We start from the raw sequence: 22,287 nt of genomic DNA, 5'->3' as shown, positions 1-22,287 counted from the left end.
CAAACATTAGAGCCTTTCAGCATAGTTTGTAAGTAGGTGGGTGGGAGGATGATAGATGGATATTCTACTGGAGGGGTGCTGTTAACACAGCGTGGAAATGGAATGTTACAATATATAATAGTAAGTCAAATGCTCAAGTCGCTATGTTTGTATATATGAAAATAGACGTTTCAATTAGTTATCTTAGACATTCATGTATGTAAATGTGAAAATGTCTCCTTGAAGGAAACCTTTATATATATTTTTTTTTTTTATTACGTTAAACATGGGTTTTTATGCTTGTTTCAAGGTTGTTGAAGGAATCGAAAGTGAAATGGACTTCTTGTCGGCGTGGATTGTGTCTCCTTCAACTCTGCCCTTTCTCTGTCTCATCTGGGGTAAGAGAATCAAATGTCACCAGAGAGTTGTTATTACTGTAACTGTGGCCTTTTCAAGTCCCATCTTTGTACAGAATATTGAGCCGAGCACAAAAGACCTTGACTTTACTGATGTCTAAGTAACCTTGACCTCACTGAAGTATTAATTGAATTTTCACTATATCATAATAGCGGACGCTTTGCATTTATACATGTCAAGCATCCTCCTCCATCTGGTGCAAATTCCAGTTCATAGTGAGGATTCACAGTTTCTCCTCTCAATGGCACCTCTACTAATTCTGCCTTTAATACCAATTTGCTTATGCAGAAAATAAATACCACCACGCATCTTCTGCTGAAGGTTACTATGTGCACACAAACTCATCACAAGTTTCCATGGTGATTGCCATGAATGACTTGATATGATTACAAAGTTAACATCACCTTAGTCCTGCCACCTTATGACTGGATGTAAATATTCAGTTTGAATTAAACATTTCAATAACAGCTGTATTGAGGTAAGACTTTTATATGACAAGTATGTGTTTACCAGACAAGTTGTGAAGTATTTCTTTTAAGGAATTTGGTCTCTTAAATTGTGAATTTGTTGGATATCAAATTGAATGCATTTAATTTCATAGATCCCCTTGTAAACAATACCAAGTATTCATTTCACAGCATCAATTTGCCTGTTTCAAGCGGAAATGCACAGCTATAATTGCTATCCTTCATTAAAGAGGGTTGCATTTCAGTAAACTATTGCAGGTTTGAAGATCACGGTATTATGGTTTATCCTCCATACAACTCAGGTTGCTGCTTTTTAAATGGAAATTAACTCTCATGTGTTATGACTTACATCTGTGCAAGAACAAGTGAGCACCTTTATCAAGCAGGTCATTGAAAGTTGTCTACTTTATAGTTCATTCAGAACTGTAGTAGTATTAATTTTACAAGGCCAAATGCTTATAATGTTAAAGACAACTCCCACTGTTGCAACCTGCAGAGATTGAGAAATTCTTATAGCTGCATGGAGCATTTTGAAGCCTTTGAGTTCATTTTTTGTGGTTAAATCTTGGAATTCAGGTAATGCCAAAACCTTGAATGTGTAATTAAGCAACAATTTCATTTGTATTATATTTTCAACATATCAATGTTTGTTTTTTTTTTTAAATATGGTGCTTTTCTACATCTCAGAAGAATACATTGTGAAACAACTCCAGCGGCCATTGTATACGACTGTTGAGTATTCATTTATGTAAAACTCATGCAAATACACTCCTGTGTTTGGTTGTTTGTATGCATCCTCTGTAATGGCCAATCTTGCCCTTCATATTTGACGTGAGGTGACTGGTTCAGCCTTGATCTGAGAGCTCTGCCTCTCACTCATGTTGTCAGATGCAACCGAGCATGCACTTCACAAACAACTTGGTCATTGCTTCAATGAAGGTCAAAATTTAAACAACCCAATGGAATAAGTCTGGCGTCTCTGTGGGGCATTGTTTAAATGAGACTCGTGCTTAGATATTAGCCTCTAATTGGAGTATGCACTCGCATTTGGCTCCTTGAACTAAATTTATTCATAAAGTCCGATGTATAATTATCATATAATCCAAGTCCCAGTGTTAAAGGCAGATGGGTGGTCTGCTTTAAGGTTACCTTCCTGACTGGAGAGCTCTGCAGCTCATAATGTCACCTAAGAGCCTAGCTGAAGGATGGCAGACACCACCTATGACAAACAAGGGGGATTAAAGTGATAATCATTACTCTTCCCAGGAGGAATTAGCTAGTGGGACATCGACATTGAAGAAAAACCGCAGGTGAACAAGGTCTCTGATACCCCATGCTTTTCTCCCTCCGCCCAATACCCTATCTGCATGGCCGAGGGGGGATTTAATTTGCAGTAATTACTTTATTGACTCATTTTCAGGGCCGTATCACTGCAGTTTCCCATCAATAAAACATATGCCAGGATGAATAATGTGGCCAGGCACTACGGGGTGCCTTCTCAGACAAAAGACCACAGGACTGCTACCCTGCGGAGTGTGTCTGTGCCATGCTCCTTTTTACTCCTTTTATTTCCTTCATAACATTTCTCACAAATACACCGCCTTCAGTCTTCGCCGTCGCTGTACATTAAATCTCTTCACATCTCTTCCCCCTGCCCTGTGGTTCCACTTTACGGCTCCTTCCTCCCTTCCCCTTTTTACGTCTCCAGGCGTGGAGGCCCAGCAGGCCTTCAGGTTTGAGCCCCGGAACCTGACTGTGAGGATGGGAGCCACAGCTGTGCTGAGGTGTGAGGTGCTGCGGGCCTCGGGGACGGTGCAGTGGGTGAAAAATGGCCTCCTCCTGGGACCTCAGAGAAGCCTGCCGGGCTTTCCACGCTACAGCATGATTGGAAACCCCAAGAGAGGTAAGCAGAGATACTCACGGAATAAAGTTTATGGCCTTTTGGACTGTGATGAGCTTAAGTGAGCTCAGTAAACAAAACCAAAAAAAATTTAATAAAAAATCTGAATAAGCAAATCACATATTCTTTGTTATTTAGTGAGATTCTTGATATAATGATGAATCTAATGAATGAATGGTCAAGTTAACATTTCAACACAGTGCAGACTGATGATGTCTTAATTACGAAGACTATATTAGTATTTGACATTTCCTACATATTCCTGATTTATTATGACATATAGTTCATATGGTTTTAATTACGAAACACATCTGTCATCTCGGAGAGCATCCACGAGTGCAGCTCGACGCCGACTACTCTAAAAGTGAATGAGACGAGGTTGTTGCTATGGCTTCAAAGTGCTATAATAAAGCAAAGCAGCCATTACAAGAACCTTATGGCTGTCAATACGCAGAGCATCTGGGGCCGGCAAGGTGATGTGATTGTTAGCATCCTCTCGCAAATCCCCCTCATTCTGTCACTCAAGTGAAGACAAAAGAGAAAAAAAGAAATTAAAGCAGAGTGTCAGCTAATCAGTGAAATGTGACAGAGAATGAAGTGTGTTTGCGGAATCCGCACCACAGTCTATAAAAAGTAATAGCCAATTAGAAGGCAATCCCGAGTAAGAGAAGAGCATCTGTTCCTGATCAGCCCGCAACTAGACGGGCCGCACTTCACCGTTGCGCAGTGTGAGCGACCGCCAATGACAAGTGAACACAAAGAGATGCATGTATACACTGATGGCTTACTCACCGTTTACGTAGACAAACATCCGAAATGCTAAAATGTGGTTTTCTCTCTGGGTGAGCTGTCAACAGTGGGGACGGGGGTTAGGGAAGAATCGTGCCACGTTTTACTTCCAAAACAACAAAAGAGAAACTTCGACACGTAAATATAAAGACGACAAGCACACATAAACTGCCAAACACTCACACGCTCACTCATGAATAAAATACAGATTAGCACAGGTACTTTCCAGGAAAAGAAACGGCAGACTGCGAACTGATGTATGCAATCACTTTACACTGCACAGAGAGAGCAAAATCATCGAAGATGACACTTGACTGCACTTGATACGCCACCCATTTTTACTGATTGTTACCATCGGTGATGTTTATTGACGCTTAAAAAAGCCAGAAATCAGGCATTTGCACATATAAAAGAGGCCAGGATTGATTTCAACCTGTACTTACAATAAATGTAGCATCCTGCCCCGGGCTGAGGTAATTTTGCGAATGTGTACAGACAGGAGGCTAAATGTAGGATCTGAGGCTCTCATATGAGTGCAATGCTTCTTACTGTAATGACAAACAGACACATTCATAGGCAGAACATCTTACTCAGGACCCCAAAGCAGGAAGTTTGTTAATTTACTTTTACTGATTGCCACAAGCGTCAATATAATTATAAGTTGTACATGCAGGAAGTTAATTATGCAAAGACCAATTATTGACATCGCAATCGGTAAACTTTGGTCATGTACAAGGTGGGAATTTTTGTGGTGCAGTGGACCGCACTCTATCCTAACAGCGTGAACATTTCCTGTTTGATTCAAGGCTCTTTGCTGCACGTTCTCCATGCATATGAGGGTTTCAGTAACTCTAATGCCCTGTTTACGCAACAACGTTTTTGTGTTTGTCCATCTTGGCAGCAACGTTTCGAAAACATTGTCCATTTCTACGAAAACGGCATAAATGCTGAAAATGATAATGCACCACTGGTTGCTGTTTGTCATGGAACCATACACACATGGGTGCAGAGAACAAAACGCTATAAACATGATCAATGGCAAGGTTTCAACAGAATATGGACTGGGAGTCATGACATGAGAAGACTGCCATTGTTGTTATTGTCCATCTACTCGCGCATGTGCAGAAGAAATATTTACTATGGCCATGATGTGCATGTCCAGTAGCAGAGCTCCGTCGTCTACACAGAGGCTGAGCCCGAGCATTTTCAAATTGTTGCATTTTCAGTGACTCCGCCCATCACTGTCGTGCAAACAGACACCCAACGAAGGTTTTGCGTTTCACTCTAAAATGTTGTTGAGTAAATGGGCCATGTATTACCCTTTGGTGTGAACAACAACGTTGCTCCTTTTCTGGAATTCACTGTTCAAACCTGTAATGACATGATATTGATCCGAATCACACATGTAAACTCGTGTGTTGATTTCAGAGATGACTTTTAGGTTAAAGAATGAGAAAAGGGCTACACAGTGGTGTAAAGGTCAGAACACAGTCCAAAACCACACATGATATAATACATAAATATAACAACCTACCACGATCGTTCGTATAGGACATTCTGCCAATATCAGAACATCTTGAAAAAAAAATTCTTCCATCAAGTTTAAAGGTCACAATTTGAGCATTTGTAGGTTTTTATAGATATTCGCAATAATGCCAGCACAGAGCCAAAAAAAGACCTGATAAAGAGCACAGAGCTGGTTCACAATGTCACGTGGCATGATGTGTGTAAACACACTTTTTCTTCTTTTAGAAGTAAGCAAGGCTTTATATTACATTACTTGCTGTGAAAATAGAGTAGCTCCAAGTGACAGTTAAAAAGTTTAAACTTTAAAAACCCACGTGGGACTTAATTATTGACCAATTCTCCGTGAGATAGTTTTATGTTACAAAATGGTGTTGTAAGGAAACGTTTTCTTCTAAGTGAGAATCAACACCCCACACCTGTTGTTTTGTTCTTATTGCCCTCTTTTGAGACTGACCTTATATTACTTTTTTCTTTTCTTTTTTTACTTTTTGCACCAATGCACACATTCAGATTTGCAAATGGGAAGATTTATTCTTCTGCAAACATGGACGAGTAAAGAAATTGTGTTGCTGCCAAATGCTATCTTCCGTTCCATAAATACAAATACACTCTTGATTGCACAATTTGTGAATAACATCAGGAAAGAGGAGTATAATTAATAACTGCAATGTCTCTCTTTCTGTGTTCTTAATGATAACTTGGATGTGAAATTGCTTCTGGTTGGCATTAATTATTCTGCCAGCTTACTTGACATATGCATTTTTAGGTCTGGGTGGTTGTCAGACCAAGATACTATTTTCCACATGTTAGCAGGCTGTGAGCCATCAGGAGCTGGAATCCCAACGCTGAACATCATCTAATCCCCACAGGTTATGGCAGCGCATCAAACAAATCAAGCACTGTTGGGATGCCAGACTATCAGAAGAGCAATACAGAGTGAGCGACTCTGTCTGGCATCAATTAATAGACAGTTTATTCAGTCGACGTTGTGAATCTGGGATTGGATTTCATTTACCACACTGGAAATTCATTCTGAAACAAAATGCCTCTGCTACGAATATAGACAACTCCTTGCATGTCAATAGAAATGCCTGCAGCGGGAGGTTCTCAACAAGTGAGATGTTCCCAAAAAATAGAGAAAAAAAACAACCTCTATTTATAGTCAAATCAAACAGTCCAATTCCAGTGGGAGAGCATATTGTATTAAATTGACTGTTATTGTGTGAATTGCTTTTTTAAATTTTTTTTTTATTTTCCCATTTGCACTGGCATTTAGGGAAAGAATAGTACAATTCTAAACTTCAAACTTCGCATGGATTATTAATAGAAAGGTTCTGAAGTCAGCAAAACATACGTGTGGGTAGTTTCTAATCATCTATTAATCTCAAATGTGGAGACAAGCAGAGTAACCAGAGAAAACCGGAGCGAGCACAGGGAGAACAAACTCCTCACAGAAAGATTGCAAAGCCAAGATTTGAGCGAGTTAAGTGTTAACTGCTACACCACTAAGCTCTTTATCATTAGTTTTAAGATAAAAAAAAAAATCTAATGCAATCTCAATCTCCACTGCCACTGTAGGTACAAAAAAAAAAAAAAAAGAAGCACATTCATTTATATTCATGAGTTCAATTTTTTTCAAATATGGTATATGTTTTACATCTGTGGAAGCGATAATTTTATAAGAGATCTCGATCCTGCTTAAATAAAGGTTAAATAAATTTAAGAAAAATTTAATATGACTACGAAACTGTAAAATATCTTGTTCCTCATTCCTAAATATCCAGTTATAAGTTTTAATATAAGCCCTCAAATTGGTACACTCCTCTGGCAAGACATGTTAAAGCATGTCTATTCATATTTTCTGATATTTATTCAACTAAAAAACTAAAGTAATTCATTTTTGACTCTTTTATGGATTTGTTTATCATCGATTTAAGTGCACAAGAAATCATTATTTTAATTGTATGTTTAAATAAAAAGTTAACTAAATTCACATTAAATTGCAAACCAGATAAAGTGAGGAGGCGGACAGGAATTCGGCTCCGGGCTGGGAATTTGTGCCTACTGCTCTAATACTACCACATTTAAGTTTTCAGGATTCTTGTAAATATAGATGCACTGCACGCCAAAGGTATTTGCTCAGCTGTCCAAATCATTGGATTCAGGTGTTCCAATCACTTCCATGGCCACAGTTGTAGCAAATCAAGCGCCTCTGTAGTTCCCCAAACATTCGAGGGAGAATCTGTCGCTCTCAGGAGCTCAGAGAATTCCAGCGTGGTTTCAGTGATACGATGCCACCTGTGCGATAAGTCCAGCCGGGACATTTCCTTACAATCAACTGTTAGTCGTATTGCAACAAAGTGGAAGCGAATGAGAACAAGTGCAACTCAACCAGGAAAAGTCACAGAGTGGGGTCAGCGGATGCTGAGGCGCATTGTGCTCAGAGGTGGCCAACGTTCTGTTGTCAATAGCTGCAGACCTCCAAGCGTCACGCGATCTTCAGACGAGCTCAAGAACAGTTCGTAGAGAGCTTCATGGAGGGTTTCCATGGCCGAGCAGCCGCATCCTATCCTCTGATGGACGAGTTTGGGTTTGGCAGTTGCCAGAACCGTACTGAATTGTACCAAGCGTAAAGTTTGGTGTGGGCTTGTGTTTCGGGAGCTGAGCTTGACCCCTAAGTTCCAGAAAGGAACTCTGAAAGCTTCAGCATGCCAAGACATTTTGGCTATTTCACGATCCCAGCATTGTGGGAACAGTTTTGAGATGACCCTTTCTTGTTCCAACATGGCATAGCTAGGTTTATAAAGACATGGATGATTCCGTTTTACTGTCCTGCAGAGTCCTGACCTCATCCCATTAGAAACACCTTTGGGATGAATTAGAGCCAGGTCTTTTCATCCCACATCGGTGTCTGACCTCACAAATGCCTCGCTTGAAGAATGGTTAAAAATTCCAATGAACTCCTAAACCTCATGTAAAGCCTTCCTAGAAGAGTTGAAGCTGTTATATGCATGTAAAGGTAGGCGAACAAATACTTTTGTCAATATAGTGTAATTATTACCAGTCCAAACAGTTAATGTTAAACCTGGGGGAGTGTAAAGAAGAAAACAAATGGGAGCCCCATTGTTTGTTACCATCTGCATGTAGTTTGCTGTAAACATCCTTACCAGAACAAATGTGTCACAAAATAATGAATCTCTCCCTCTTCTGTTCCAGGACAGTATCGTCTTCAGATTGAAAAAGCCCAACTGGAGGATGATACCTTCTATGAATGTCAAGCGGGCCCATCTGAGACCAGCAAAGCAATTGTTTCCCGCGCAGCCAGGGTCACCGTGCTGAGTGAGCCAAAAAAAATCTAGAAAACTTTATCAGCAGAGGAGAACCAAAATAATACATGTGTTATGAGTGTGAACATCGTCAGTACTCCAGTAACATGCACGACCCCTTGACCAGCAATCAGCATATAAAGAGCTGTTAAATATTCATTTGTATTGATAAGGAGCTTTCATTTGTTTAAGATGGGGCAGTTTGAACCAGCTTTTAAATACAATATGTCCTTGGTACAGTAGGACCCAGCAGTTTGCTTCAAGTACATGCAAGAACCGTGAAAAATGTCAGAATTTTCTCAACTTTTCAGTCAGCATTTACATCCTTAACAAGATCTATGCTTTTCCAAGGTAGTCCTATGTGCTTCAATCGGTCTGTGGCTTAAACCAGCAGCTGCACAATACAAAATACCAGCATAGCCCCCGATTCCCCGGCAAGCCTCGGGGTGGTTCAGGTCTCTTTCTTGCACAGGAATAAATTATAAGAGAGACGATTGAAAACTTCCTCACTCAGACATGGACTGGAATAGATGTAATTGTGCAGCTTACATTACACCACCTGTTGTCACTCTGTAACATCCAACATTCCTCTCTCCCTGTCCTCTTTGCTTGTGGGAGCGAGCGCATATGTGGCAAGGAAAGGACTTTAAAAGAAGCTTTCTTCTCCGGGTGCAGTTCATTTACTTACATCCCCCACCCCATTCTCGCCATTGCACAATTTCTCCCGCTCTCTCTCGCTCTCTCTCGCTCTCTCTCGCTCTCTTTGACTCGTAGGCTTTCCTCTTTGGTGACCATGGACCGGGGAGTCGGGGGAGGGGGTCTCTGAGAGGGGCGTCTCACTCTCCTCTGGGAAGAGAGCAGGTTTTTCTGACATCAATGGGCTGGCGGGTAGTGTGGGGTAGGAAGAGGCATAGACCGCAGACGTCTCTTTTGAATGGCTGCGTTCTGTTCTCCGCTGCAGCAGCTTCATGTCCTACAGCAGGCCTACACCTGCAGCCACAGCAGGCCCGGTTCTCACATTCGTTACCCTTAAGATGTCTTCTGCATGCGTGCGCTCAAACACAAAGTCAACACATTTGCTTTCGGCTTGGTCACAAAGGTTAAAATGTGTGGGAATGAGGTTGTTCAGTTGCGGCATTGATGGCTGGTCGAGATATTCACCGTGACTGAAAGCTACACTTCCCCTCTGTTTCTGACATGTTCACATCTGAATTCTCTCCACATGTCTCAGCAGGTGTTTTTATTCCGTGTCTCGAGATCACACTCCAGCTGTTGACTGTTTCAGACGGACAGTTGCAGCTGCGCAGTTGCAAAAGGGCAAAGAGTGAAGTGCCTGACTTAAAAAGCACTGTGCAGCCTCGGTCCTAAAGGGTCATTTGTTCCACCCTAACAATTCAAGTGATTCAAAATATGTGACTAATCTGGGGCTTGATAATGAGCTGATGAATTCAATCTCCCGTTAGTACTGAACTGGGACTGGAAACTGTGCATCCTTTTGAAGAGGACTGTCTCTGATGGGTTTCTCATGGACTACTCCATCACTGAAGTACAGCTCCCAAGGCCCCACACCCCTGGCCAGTCAACCGTGGCCATATCCCATCAAGCTCTGCATCAAATCAAAACACTATAAACTCTTTATGAGGAGATACAGTAGGGGAGAAGGGAGGCATTTGAAAACAAAACAGAGATCGCTGGTTGTATAATTGGATTCTCGGGTCAGAGAGAGTGGTATCATGACTGGCTAATTCAAAGATGGATCACCACAGGCAGTAAATAGCAGGGATAGAGGCAAAAATGTCAATAAGCCCCATCCATAGGCTTACAAAGAGATGTTTTCAAGACATTTCTATTGGTGCAACATAACTCCTGTGTGTTTTTGCCTTCCTGCAGAGCTTAGATAGGGGATTACCGCAATAGGCAGATCAAGTGGCAGTGAGTAATCCATGACAATAACAACCTCTACCCTCTCTGCCGAAACCCCCTCCTCAGGAAAACTTACCCCCTCACTGTGCCCGTCACATACCTGACACATCCTGTGTCTCGGTTTATACCATTAGCCTTAGCATTTAATCCTATTAATGAACAACTCTCTCCCTCACCACATTGCATGCCCGCACAGATGCCGCCTGCAAAATGTTCAAAACAGTTTTTGATGTGTTCTGGTTTTAGACTCTGTTACTCATTCAGTTGCCATAGTTGGGTCTTACAGAGATGTAAGTGTGTGTGTCTTTCCACGTCCCTCCCGCTCTCACTCTCTCTAGCTGTTCGTGTGTGTGTGTGTGTGTGTGTGTGTGTGTGTGTGTGTGTGTGTGTGTGTGTGTGTGTGTGTGTGTGTGTGTGTGTGTGTGTGTGTGTAAGCTTATTACCAGTGTTGGTTAGAGGTTGGAGAACATTTTTGGAACCAGGGCTGTGGCGAGCTTTTTTGCAGTAGCTAATGAGTTTAGCACTTGAAGAGTATATAATGAGCCTTCATTTTATGATTCCCTGTTATGAATAATGGAACGACTTATAAATGGGGGCACAAGCAACGTGGAACATGGCGACTTTATTCATCCCTGTTCATGAAAACTTCTGACAGTTGCCCAAGATGTAACCCCATCAGAGGACGGTGTGTTTTACAATGGCGCGACGTTGGGAATATTACAGTGCCAGACTGATTTTACAGTGTCAGGTCCTGTCTTTACAATGAGCTGGGGAACTTCTCCTAAGTACTAAAGTCATTCTTTTTCCCCCAAAGGGTGTGCAATCATTATATGTGGAACGATTTCAGGTGGGTTTAATGGCCTTTCTGTTTGCATGTTTTTCTTATGTGAGGTGCTCCTGCTCCCTCTCACAGTACAAAAACATGCAATTTGAGGTTATTTTGTGACCGGTATGTGTGATTATTTGTCTCTTGGTGTGATAGACTGGTGACCTGTCCTGTGTGTACCTCAAAATCAGCAGGGATCAGCTCCAGCACTTTAGTTGGATAAACCTGTTTAGAAGATGGATGGATACTTTCAAAAACAAACTTTAGGCTTTGGATTGTTGCAAATCCACAGCTTGAAGCAGGTTTGCTTGACTTGATGTCAGCTCATGATGGATTTGTAAACAAAATCCTCTCCTAAAGGCATTGTGCATTACAAGCACGGCGATGGCAGCGAGCAAAACGGTAGGACTGGTGTCAAATTACGTGCATTTCATGTTGCATGTTGACAGGCATGGCGCTGCTGAAAGTGAAGCTTCCAGGAAATTGGGAAATCAGAATGAACTGGAATTGCAGATGAAGAGACAGAAGCTATAAAAGCTTGTGTTAAAAGATGTATGGATTGAGGGGCCAGTAAGAGATAAGTAAGAAAATTTCAACAGTGAATAATAAAAATTAAAAAAAAATCCAATGGGGCACCAGAATATAAAATAAACCCTGAAAATGAGCATAATAAGTTCCCTTTAAACTGAATTTACAACGGTCTCAGGTCAGCCCTCGCAATATGTGTGATATATTTTCGGTGAAAGGCCATTTGGGAGATGAATGTCGACAGATAGTAGTTAAACTGTTATGTAATGGACCCAAAACAAAAGGTAAGAGAGGTAGTAGGAGTGAAATCGTGAGCAGTGGTGTGTGTGTATGTGTGAGATTGTGTGTGTGCATGGGCATTGATGGAGTTAGGAGTGGGAAGGTCTTATTTCTGTCCTGAACACCTGCTCCACCTCTCCCCTGGAACAGAAGAGGCAACAGCCAGGAAAGAAAAGAGAAAGAGAAAGGGAGAGCTGGAAAAAAAAAAAAAGCAGACTGTTTCAGTTTGCTTTGATTGCCAGAGATCACACACCTGAGACCGACAATATGTTTGTGTGTAATAATCCTCAAATGAATGATGTTTTTATGCACGCGTTGAAATAAAATTCACAATCGTGTCGATGTGTGTGTGTGTGTGTCTGTGTTGGATGTACAATGTTGGCCAATATTTGTTCCTAAGAGATATAACCAAGTTGTATCTGTGTGCTATTGAAAAAAGCTCTCATCTCCATCATTCTCCCATTCACTGTAATAAGCTTTTTTGGGGAATTGTTTATCCTCTGGGCCTCACCAGTATTTTTCAGAGAATCAGGTTGATATCACATGTTTTACTGTGCACACACACACTTACACACACACACACACACACACACACACACACACACACACACACACACACACACACACACACACACACTGGTCCCTGTTTCTTTTTTTTTTTTTAGAGCAAAGTGAGATGAATGTAGCTTGTGTGCGCACTCGCTCGCCTGTGTCAGGGTGTTTGTGTGTGCAAATCTGCATGCACTGTAGACTTGAGTTTATCTTTGGGTGTTTGTGCGCAAAGGAGGAAAGGGAGCATGTGCATCTGTATGTGAAAGAGAGAGAGGGATAGGTGGAAAGAGCTGCTTATGCATATTGATGTGTGTCTGCTAATCTGCTTCTTATCTGCCTTATCCATCCATCCGTCTGTATTTGTCTAATGAATCGAATTTTGCGGCTCACTGTTTCTCGACTGAACAGCAGGAGCGAGTCCTTGCCTGTCTATTTTTGTGGTCATATATGTACCTTAATAAGAGAGATCGAGCTCGAAAGCACAGGGGGATATTTTCAAGAAGAAAAGAAAAAAGAAAAAGAAAAAAAAAGCTGATAGGCATAGATATAAAGAACATCGAGAGGAGTTAATTAAGAGAACAGTCTTCTCGTTGTCTGCGCTCAAGTCTGGTAAACTGGGAAGAGTGTGTTTTTGTTGATACTTTTCTGGGAATGAATCAGCGTGCGTGTGTCTAAGTTCACCGTGGCATGGCTGATTGGGTCACAAGGTTTGCTATGGTGGAAATGATGGATAGAGAGATGTAAGCCCCAATCTGAGCTGGAACACACCTTCCCCAGCACTTCAGCAGTTTAACTGCAGTGGTCAAGAAGGATGGTGTTGGGGGAAGGAGGGGGTGTGGGCTCCGGGCTGCTACTGGGGGATGATGGAGTGAATGAGAGATAAGAGGAACAAGCCAGCATGAGCGAGCAAGGAAAAAAATTAGATACCTGCCTGGCTCATTTGTGAACATATCATTATTCTTATTTTAGGATTTGTTAGGCTGCCAGACACTCCTCGGGCACAACAAGTGATGCGCCTCAGAGAATTGTGTGGGCCAGAGTAGATTGGGAGTGCAGGGGCTGTCAATAGATGCATGGCCCAGTCATCTTCTCAGGGAAGAGGGGGGAAAAACAAACAAATGCATCTCATTATTGCAGGGAGCGCCTCTGCAGTGCTCTGGGTAACCCATCACAGTCCACACAGATTCAATTGCTTCTTTTAAATCAGTTTGAAGCTGCAGCCACATCTCATCTGTCTCAATAGCAGACTGGAGCCAATATTCGACTCTGCACACAGCAACAGCTCCTCCTAGTGGTGGGGATTGGCCTGTGACGTGCCAGGCAGTCGGAGAGGAGCTGCTGAATGGCTTTGGCTGGTTTGGTTGCTTGTGGTCCAGCTGTTTAGCTTTGCACTGGCAGCAGATTTATCTCACAGTTTAGAAGCAGCTCTCTCCCTGCTGCCTGCCTCATCCTCACATTTCATTCTTCCCATCTCTCTTTTCTCCTCTGCCAGTATTTCATGTCTCTCTCTCACTATTCTTCCTGTGCTTACCAACTTCCTATTCTGTCTCTTAACTCAGACAGCCTTTACACTTGATCTCCGATGAAAGAAAAGCAACCTTCACAGGAACCCATAGTTTCTAATCCTACACATTCGCTCACTTGCCGAAAGCTGGCACAATGGAGGATCATGATTCTGTAAAGAGAAACTCAACAGATCCACAGAGATCTCTTTGATAATTAGTTGGTGGCATATTTGTCAATTCACTGCCAAACATGTTTTTTTTGTCCCTTGTGTTAAAAGCTATGCCTTTTTTATTCTCTTTTTTTTTTTTTCCTGGATTCCCTATTTATGGTCAGATAAAAGCATTGTAGAGTGAGGACAGTGGAGAAGTGAAGATGCTTTGATCAGTCCAGAAAGCACATATTTAGCTTGGGGCCGATCTGAGTAGAGAAGCGTTTGGTGTTTTGCTATGATAGATTAGCACTGGATCAGTTTCATCACTGTTTCATCTCTGTATTCTCTCCTTGTCCACAATTTGTATTCAAATGCAACAGAACATCAAACCTTATTGTAGTAAATCACTCAAAGGCTGACAGCGTGACATTCCCGCCACTCCCAAATGTTCCATTCTTATTATCATGCCCATAAGCTAAAACCCATCTGTCATAGCAGCAGCTTCCACCAACCAAAAATGAGTGCCTTGTTTATTATTGGGGCATTGATTACAGCAGTATGAGTTTTTCTCTCACGCAGTTCCCCCGTCCGAGCCATACTTTGAGGTGGACATGGCAGCACCTTGGGTGGCAGGGAAAAAGTACTTCATCACCTGTGTTGCCCCTGATGCAAAACCCGAGGCTGAAATCACATTTTATAAAGGTGAGTCATCCTCTCAGCTGCATTATATTTGATGGTGATGGTCAACCTGACAGGCTGGAACAAAAGGCAACAGGCATTGTGATATTCTGCTTCCTGCAGTCTCCAGAGGCCAAAACCAGCAGATACACATTGCCGAGTGTGGAGTCGAGATTTCTCGTTTCGTAGTTGGTGGATGGCGCCGTTGCAAGTAGAAGAGTCTGTGTGGGAGGAAATAGCCTCTGCATTTGAATTTCCAATTTCCGCCGCCTTTACACTTGCACGTACAGCAAATGTATCACAAGTTCCTCCGTGTTTACGAGAACAAGTGCAATTTTCCCACTTTTTGTTTTTACCTCTTGCCTGTCCTATCACACCTATTACTGCGCACCATGCTGAAACAGGTCCAGATATGTTCTGTTGGCGTGAATGTGCGAGTGTGCTGCACGTCTGAAATTCAGATTTATTCCTTCTTTTTCTGTTAAAATGTACATCTTTATTGTCTTCTATAAAATGCAATCGTATCCTGCTGATACCGAAATCTCATCTCAACATTGATCTTATTCAAATTTAAAAGTTGTTTGAGATATATATATATATATATATATATATATATATATATATGAAGCACCAATGCGCAAACATATTTTCTATTTATCAATATTTACACGTCCAGGTGTAGAAAACACTGATGATTCTGTTTGGTGTGAGCAGATTTAAACGCAATATTCACAGGGATATTTGTGTGCCTTCCCCCTATTGTGTCTTTCAGATGGAGTGGAGCTGACAGGTGCAGAGTCGTTCACGATGTCTGGCTCAGAGGATAAGCTTCTGAACACGCATGCCGAAGTAACGTATGTGTTCAGCCGCCTGCCAGACTCATTCTCCTCACCAACCTGCTCAATCTCTCCCAGCCTTCCTTGTTTTCTCTTGTTTTCACCGTGCTCCCATTCCCCGCTTCTGTCTTAGCGAGCGCAATAAATTCCTGCACACAGTCAACTGTTACTTTGGCACGGCGCGATTGAATTAGTTTCTGTCAAATACACAAAATTACATTCCAGCAGCGAGGCAGATCTCATCCACACCGGTCCACCAGGTGCATATACATTAAACAGGGCCATAGATTACTTTAATCTTCTATGCCTCTTCTGTGTCAAAGAGTCAAAGATAATAACCTCTTGTCATGTCCTGAGATAACACTGGTGCTGAGGAGCTGTAATGTTGTTTAGCTTTCTTGCAGAACAGCCAAGGTCTCAAGCAATATTGATGCTCCTTCCTCATGCTCACGCTGCGCGTTCGCAGCAGTGGGCAATGTGTGAATTTTACAGTTGTCATTGTACTGTAGTTTGATATAGAACTCATAAAGTGGAAAAAAAGCAAACGAAGCTCAGGATAAATCCACTGTGGATTTTTCTACAAACAGTTATAGGTTATTGTCACGTGTCTCTTCCACGTGACCTCCCACAGCGGCATAAAGTATGTTTCTCAAAGACTCCACTTAAGTTCTCTGCTGGGTCTCTTGTTCTTGATCATTTCTGTTTTAATGTCTCTCCATAACTGCGCTCCACTACACTTATAAATGTGATTTCACTTTTCGATACAATACAGTTAAACTGATTCACAGAGACTACAGGAATACTAAACAAAAGGACAATAAATGTCTCTATCAGGACATACTTTGTTTGTTCCCTCCATCATTAATCACCCCGTGACCCTTTAGCTGTATCTTGTTAACAACATTCAAAAGTTACACTCAAACAAAAACATTTTATTAATGATCCGTTAAAAATAATGACAAATAATGCAAAGGAAATAAGAAGTTTAGGCAGTCACTTCCTCATCTTTTATTTGATGGTAGAGCACATAATAACTTGGCCTTTACTTTCCATCAGACACATTTACTCTGGCCGACAAGAGAACAAGGTGAGCTGTATTATAAAGGACCACCTTACCCACTGTGCATCACCTATTCTCCCTGCTCCCCCTTGGAATGAAACTCTTTATTTGACTAAACTAAACCACCCTGTTACAACCTCCAGCTCCATTCCATCCATCTCCCACTCCACTTTATTCACCGTAGGGCCACGGGGGGCTGCAGAGATCCTGACTGACCACAAGTGAAGGCCGGGTACACACTGGACATGTCACAAGCCGAAACAGATAATCACACATTCACACTCATGTCCAAGTTGGAAACGGTAATTAGTTTGAATTGTAAGTTTTTGGACCATGGGAGGAAACAGCAGTACCACACCACTATAACTGCAATTCTAACCTTATTTACACATTCATTCTTCAAATGTTATATGTCCCTTTGCTCTGCCAGTATCTTATTTATAACAAAACAATGTTATTGTACACTTATTTGGCTACACTTGTGATTTACTGATTTCAGGTGTTTCAATCATGGCGCTTAGCCATACAGTCTCTATTTCCAAACATTTATGATGCAAAATGAGTCATTCTGAGACGTTCAGTGACCATAAGCGTGGTTCAATGTTTGGATGCCGCCTCAGCAATAAGACAGTCCATGACAATTCATGATGCATGGTCAACTGTAAGGGATCTTTTTAGAAAGTGGAGTCCCCAAGTATGATCACAACAACAGAGCAGGTTCATGTCTGCTGGTGTGCAACAGTTCCCAATGCTCTGCTGACTCCACAGCTGAAAAGTCCTGCACCTTCACTGGCAATAATCTGAGCACCAACACTGTGCGGCAGGAACTTCACGGGATGGGTTTCCATGGCCAAAAGGCTGCATGCTAGCCTTGCATCACCAGGTCCAGAGCCAGGTGTCAGACGTGTAAAGCGCATCATTGAAACCTGCTCTGTGGAGAGACGAATTAGCCGTCGCTGTTTGGAAGCCAGAGTCAAATCTGTGAGAACATTACCTGGAAGACTGCAGTGGTCTAACCACGAAGTTTGTTTGGAGGAGGGATTATGATATGGGGGTGCTTTTCAGATTTCAACCTGGCTCCATATCTCCAGTGAACAGCCATGTTAATGCTTCTGCATACCAAGGCATTTTTGACAATTCTGTTTTCAACTTTGTGCCAGAAGTTGGATAAGGCTCTTCTCTATTCCAACAGGACTGAGCCCCAGTGCACAAAGCAAGTCCATAAAGGCATAGATTGATGAGTCCAGACCTCAAACTTATCAAGCACATTTAGGATGATCGAGAATGGAATTTGCGAACCAGGCCTTCTCGTCCAACATCAGAGTCTGAACTCATAAAAGCTCCTCTGACTGAAAGGAGACAAATTCCCAAAGGAACGCTCCAATATCTTGTGGAAAGCCTTCCAATAAGACTGGAAGCGATTATAGTGGCAAAGAGGAGCCAACTCCATATGTTACTGTTCGTATTTGAACTGAATACAATGTATATGCAGTGTCTATCAGTATATTTGTATACTTTTGTTCAAAGTGTATTGTTTTCATGATTCTAATTCTAGTATTTGTGTCTGATTTCTCACTGGGATTTCTGTGAAGTTATCCTTACATTGATCCTCTTGCTGCTCACATAGAGGGAAAATCTGCCTCAATAAAGTTAGCGATCACAAAGAGCTGTAAAGCCTGATGGATCGAGGGTATACTCTGCTTTACTGGCCAGAAATGATGAGACGGTGGTTGATAAACTGAACGTGTTTCAGGAGGTCCCTACACCAGCCAGTCATCAAAAATTGCAGATTTGTCACGTATGCCACCCACAATAATAAACAGCAGTAAATCCACGAAGGCATTCAAAAACCATATAATGAAAGAAGCCCATTGACACGATGCATAAATAATCCATTATTACACGTAATATTTGAAGACAAAGTCAGGCGCATTAACCACGGCGTGCATGTGCACGCAACATATTCACAATGATAAATGACAGGATGTTAGATTTTATGTGACTTATCTCATTTACTGCTTTTGGTTATTTACTTGCTTCAGTTGCTCCTGGGGTAGCTCGGGTCTCTTTTAACAGGGCTATGCCCCCAATCAAAGAATTGCTCATTCCTCTCTGGGAGTCCTAAACCATTGCTTTGGAACAACAGGTTTAACTACCTGATTGTTATTATTGATGTAGACAAAACTAGCTGCGCCACAAACAAGTTCAACTAAAACAAAAGATGTTTACACACTGATGCGTCAGCGTTAACAACTTAATGAAGCCATGCAATAATGAATTATTCTTAAGGAGCATTCTGCCAGCAGCTTCCGTTCATGAAGGGTGGATCTTAAACTTGCACTGATCTATATACAGTATTGTGTGATGTGCCATTCACTCGTCTTTCTGTTTTCCTCTCGATCAGGGTCACCGCTCTGAGCTCCGACAATGGGAGGCAGCTGGCGTGTCTCGCCAAGAACTCCGCCCTCTCCAAGCCAATGGAGACCGCAGTGACCATGAGTGTGTACTGTGAGTGTCTCAACCTTTCTGCGAGCTGACAGTCCTTTAAAATAAATAAAAAAATAAAAAATATATATAAACAGGAAGAAAAAGAAACACACAGAAACTCAACCTCGGCGAGGCTCAAGGGCATCCGGCCTCCTGTGCTCAGTCTGCGTTAGTGATCCAAGGAGAAACATTCGACCTGAAGGCAAAGTCACACCTACTTCAGAACAACATTCAGCGGGGGCAACCTTGTGAGCGTCCAGCGCTCAAGGAGTGATAGTAATGTGACCAAAGCAGGAGGCTGCTTTCATCCACAGTGGTGGTTAACAGTGCAACATGATATACAGTACACCATCCTGCAATCAAATCTGTATTATTGTGGATTTATTGTTTCGTTGGGTAACCTTATTGTGTTTTTAGTTATTGCCTCAATGTTAACCAAAGCACATAAACCAATTATTAACTAACTGAGATGGATTATACCAGCAAGGCTTCTGGTACAGAATTTTGTAATGTCATTAAAATAACTAATATGGAAAGCTAGGCCCTCCATAGTTAATAATAATAAATCCTGCAAAACTAGCACAGCAACATTTGTGCTCATCTGCTCAAATTAAATCTAGAATCCACTGAGGCAGGAAATGAAGCCAGTTTCTGCTGCCTTTTCTTTCATGGTATTATCACAATGTGTGACATTATGTAATGAAATTGTTGCTGCTGCACAAAAAGGTAAGTTGACACACATGCTGCCTCTGCCTCTTCTTGTCTTTCATGTCCTTTTTGGGTTTTTTTCCTCCGACTTGGCAAGGCAACAGTGAGAGCTATCGCTGCTGAATGTGCACTGTGACACTGCAGCTACAGTAGGGTTAGTAATTTCTACCCTGATGATCAGCTGAAGTAATTGATTGTCGGGGCCTTAGAGTCTACCCACCTGCTTCTCCCAGGACTAAATCATGTTGTTGATTAAAGTGGAGCGGGGCTGCTGACACGATCAGCAGCGAGTGCTTCCTTCAGCTCCACTGCCATATTATCCACGGGCTGACGAGACGCCTTAATGTTGTCCCTATCTCTGAGACGCCGCCGCCGCCACTGCTTTAACAATCACCAATAACCCTGAGCGCTTCTCCCTTCCTCCCTATCTCTTGCTGCTCTGTATTAAACAACATGAGCGCTCAGCTAAAGTGCTAATGTTGCAGAACTTGGGACCACCGCTGCAGTCTTGCTCAGTGTGCCAGCCCATCAGAGCCAGCGCGGTGGCCATTTTCAGCCAGCCAGATTGTTAGCAAGGTGGCAATTTGTCATGCTGGCCCAGGGTCTGCAGTCTGCTCTCTGAAACTGATTGCAGCAATAACAAAGGCCCATCCTCTTCTAATTTATTTTACTGCGTATATTTTATTCAAGGAGGCTGTAATTTATTCATATTTCACGTTGCCTTATTACTGTTTGAACATCTGTTATTTTGCTTTATGGACTGGATCCAACTCACTGCTCCCTTAATACTTAATGCTTTCATCAGATCTGGACCTCTTATCCCACAGTCATGTTGACTGTGACCAATTTATTGGCCCTGTCTCAACAAATAGGGATGCTGCTACTCAATTGCCAAGAGTGTTCTCATCCCGGTGCACTTTCTTTCTTTTTTTTGTATTTCCTTATTGACGGATGTTACCTTTGTCTTTCTCTGAGTTACTGCTCCACTTCTCTTACTTCTCTTCCTCTTCAGTTTTTTTTTTCATTTTTGCCCTTTATACCTTTCCACCTTTTGTCAAAAGCATTTTTATTTTTGTCTCTGCTCTTCCTGACAGTCCCACCTCAGCCTCCAGTCATTGTGGGTCTGGAGAGAAAGGAAGTCAAGGCGGGGAGAGTGCTCGTCTTGGAGTGTGTGTCTCATGGTGGAAACCCCCTGGCCACTCTCCACTGGACCAAGGTAAATCTTCTGCACCATCTGTTAAGGAAGCTTTGCACCAAACTGTCACACTGGCAAAAGAGGGACATTTTGTTTTGTTTTTTTGTTTTTTTTAAACTTGCAGCATAAGGGTCCCATTCAGAGCAGCTTCTGTTATTCACTGAGCGTGCCATATGGGAACTTGCAACTATTCAAACATGCTTTTTTTAAGTTTCATGCTGTTGTTTGCGTCTACAGAACGGGGAAGTTCTGTCCACGATTTGGGAAGAGGATAGCGCAGCACTCAAGTCCAGCAGCATTCTCAGACTGAAGATCACCCCCGCTGACAACCAGGCAGAGCTGTGCTGTGAAAGCATCAATCTGGTGTCCCTATCGCCGCTGTCTGTCAGCCGCAAAATAACTGTGCTCTGTGAGTGAAAGTAATGTTTAATGTGGTGCACAGTGCTGGGACGCACACAAAGCCCCAGAAGCAATCACTGATTATGGGTTATTAAAGATATGGACATGAGACAAAGGGAAATAATAATTCTTACCTCTAAAACCAATTCTTTTGCTGTTCCAGCAAAAAGATCCAAATGTTAATATCATTAATGAGACTAATGGTTATTATGGCTGCAGCCCATATTTTCAAGTGCCTCCAGATGAGAATCAGTGTATGCACTTTCAGAGCGGTTACATTAATTTAGCTGAATTGCTTCAATGCACAATCCTGAGGCACTAAAAGCTACACTTTGTGCGACAGTAACGCCCATGGTTAATAGATTATACTTTTGTCTCTGAATATAAAATGTTTGTTTCAGCAACAATAAAACAAATCCGGAATTAATATTCAGCAGCCTTGGTGCATTGAGTCTAACAATAGCCTGATTTCCATTACAGAGTCAGAGAATGTAAGTCAGAGCTTTAAAGGCTTTCTGATTGATGCACCTATTTTATGTAAATATGATTAAGATCGGCCGTTCCCGAAATCTCTTGCTCGAGCTTGTAAATGTGGATGAAGTTACACTAGTTCTGCTCCTTTTTTTTTTTTTTTTTTTTTTCCCCCACTGAGCCCCCACCAGGCTCCAGTGCCGTGCCTCCCAGTCATCCATTCAGGGATGCTGAAAATGAGCTGCTGATGCCTGACTGCGCTCTAGGCACTGGCAGAAGCTGG

General features: G+C 42.1%; 1 protein-coding gene across 1 annotated transcript in view; it reads left to right on the top strand.

The window, feature by feature from the left end:
• Window positions 1-313: 313 nt before the first annotated feature.
• Window positions 314-22,287, top strand: part of nphs1 (NPHS1 adhesion molecule, nephrin) — a gene marked incomplete at its 5' end in the record, with an annotated part of 39,264 nt that continues 17,290 nt past the window's right edge. Inside the window, 8 exons of the mRNA XM_080470809.1 lie at window positions 314-377; window positions 2,572-2,766; window positions 8,296-8,418; window positions 14,750-14,872; window positions 15,621-15,702; window positions 19,149-19,252; window positions 21,034-21,155; window positions 21,372-21,543. Of these exons, the coding sequence (XP_080326935.1) occupies window positions 314-377; window positions 2,572-2,766; window positions 8,296-8,418; window positions 14,750-14,872; window positions 15,621-15,702; window positions 19,149-19,252; window positions 21,034-21,155; window positions 21,372-21,543 (985 nt within the window). The remainder of the gene's footprint in view (window positions 378-2,571; window positions 2,767-8,295; window positions 8,419-14,749; window positions 14,873-15,620; window positions 15,703-19,148; window positions 19,253-21,033; window positions 21,156-21,371; window positions 21,544-22,287) is intronic.

The sequence above is a fragment of the Lipophrys pholis genome (genome assembly GCF_963383615.2).
Source record: "Lipophrys pholis genome assembly, chromosome: 9".
NCBI lineage: Eukaryota > Metazoa > Chordata > Actinopteri > Blenniiformes > Blenniidae > Lipophrys > Lipophrys pholis.
Note: the sequence above shows the minus strand (reverse complement) of the source record. Positions and strands in the feature narration are given on the sequence as shown.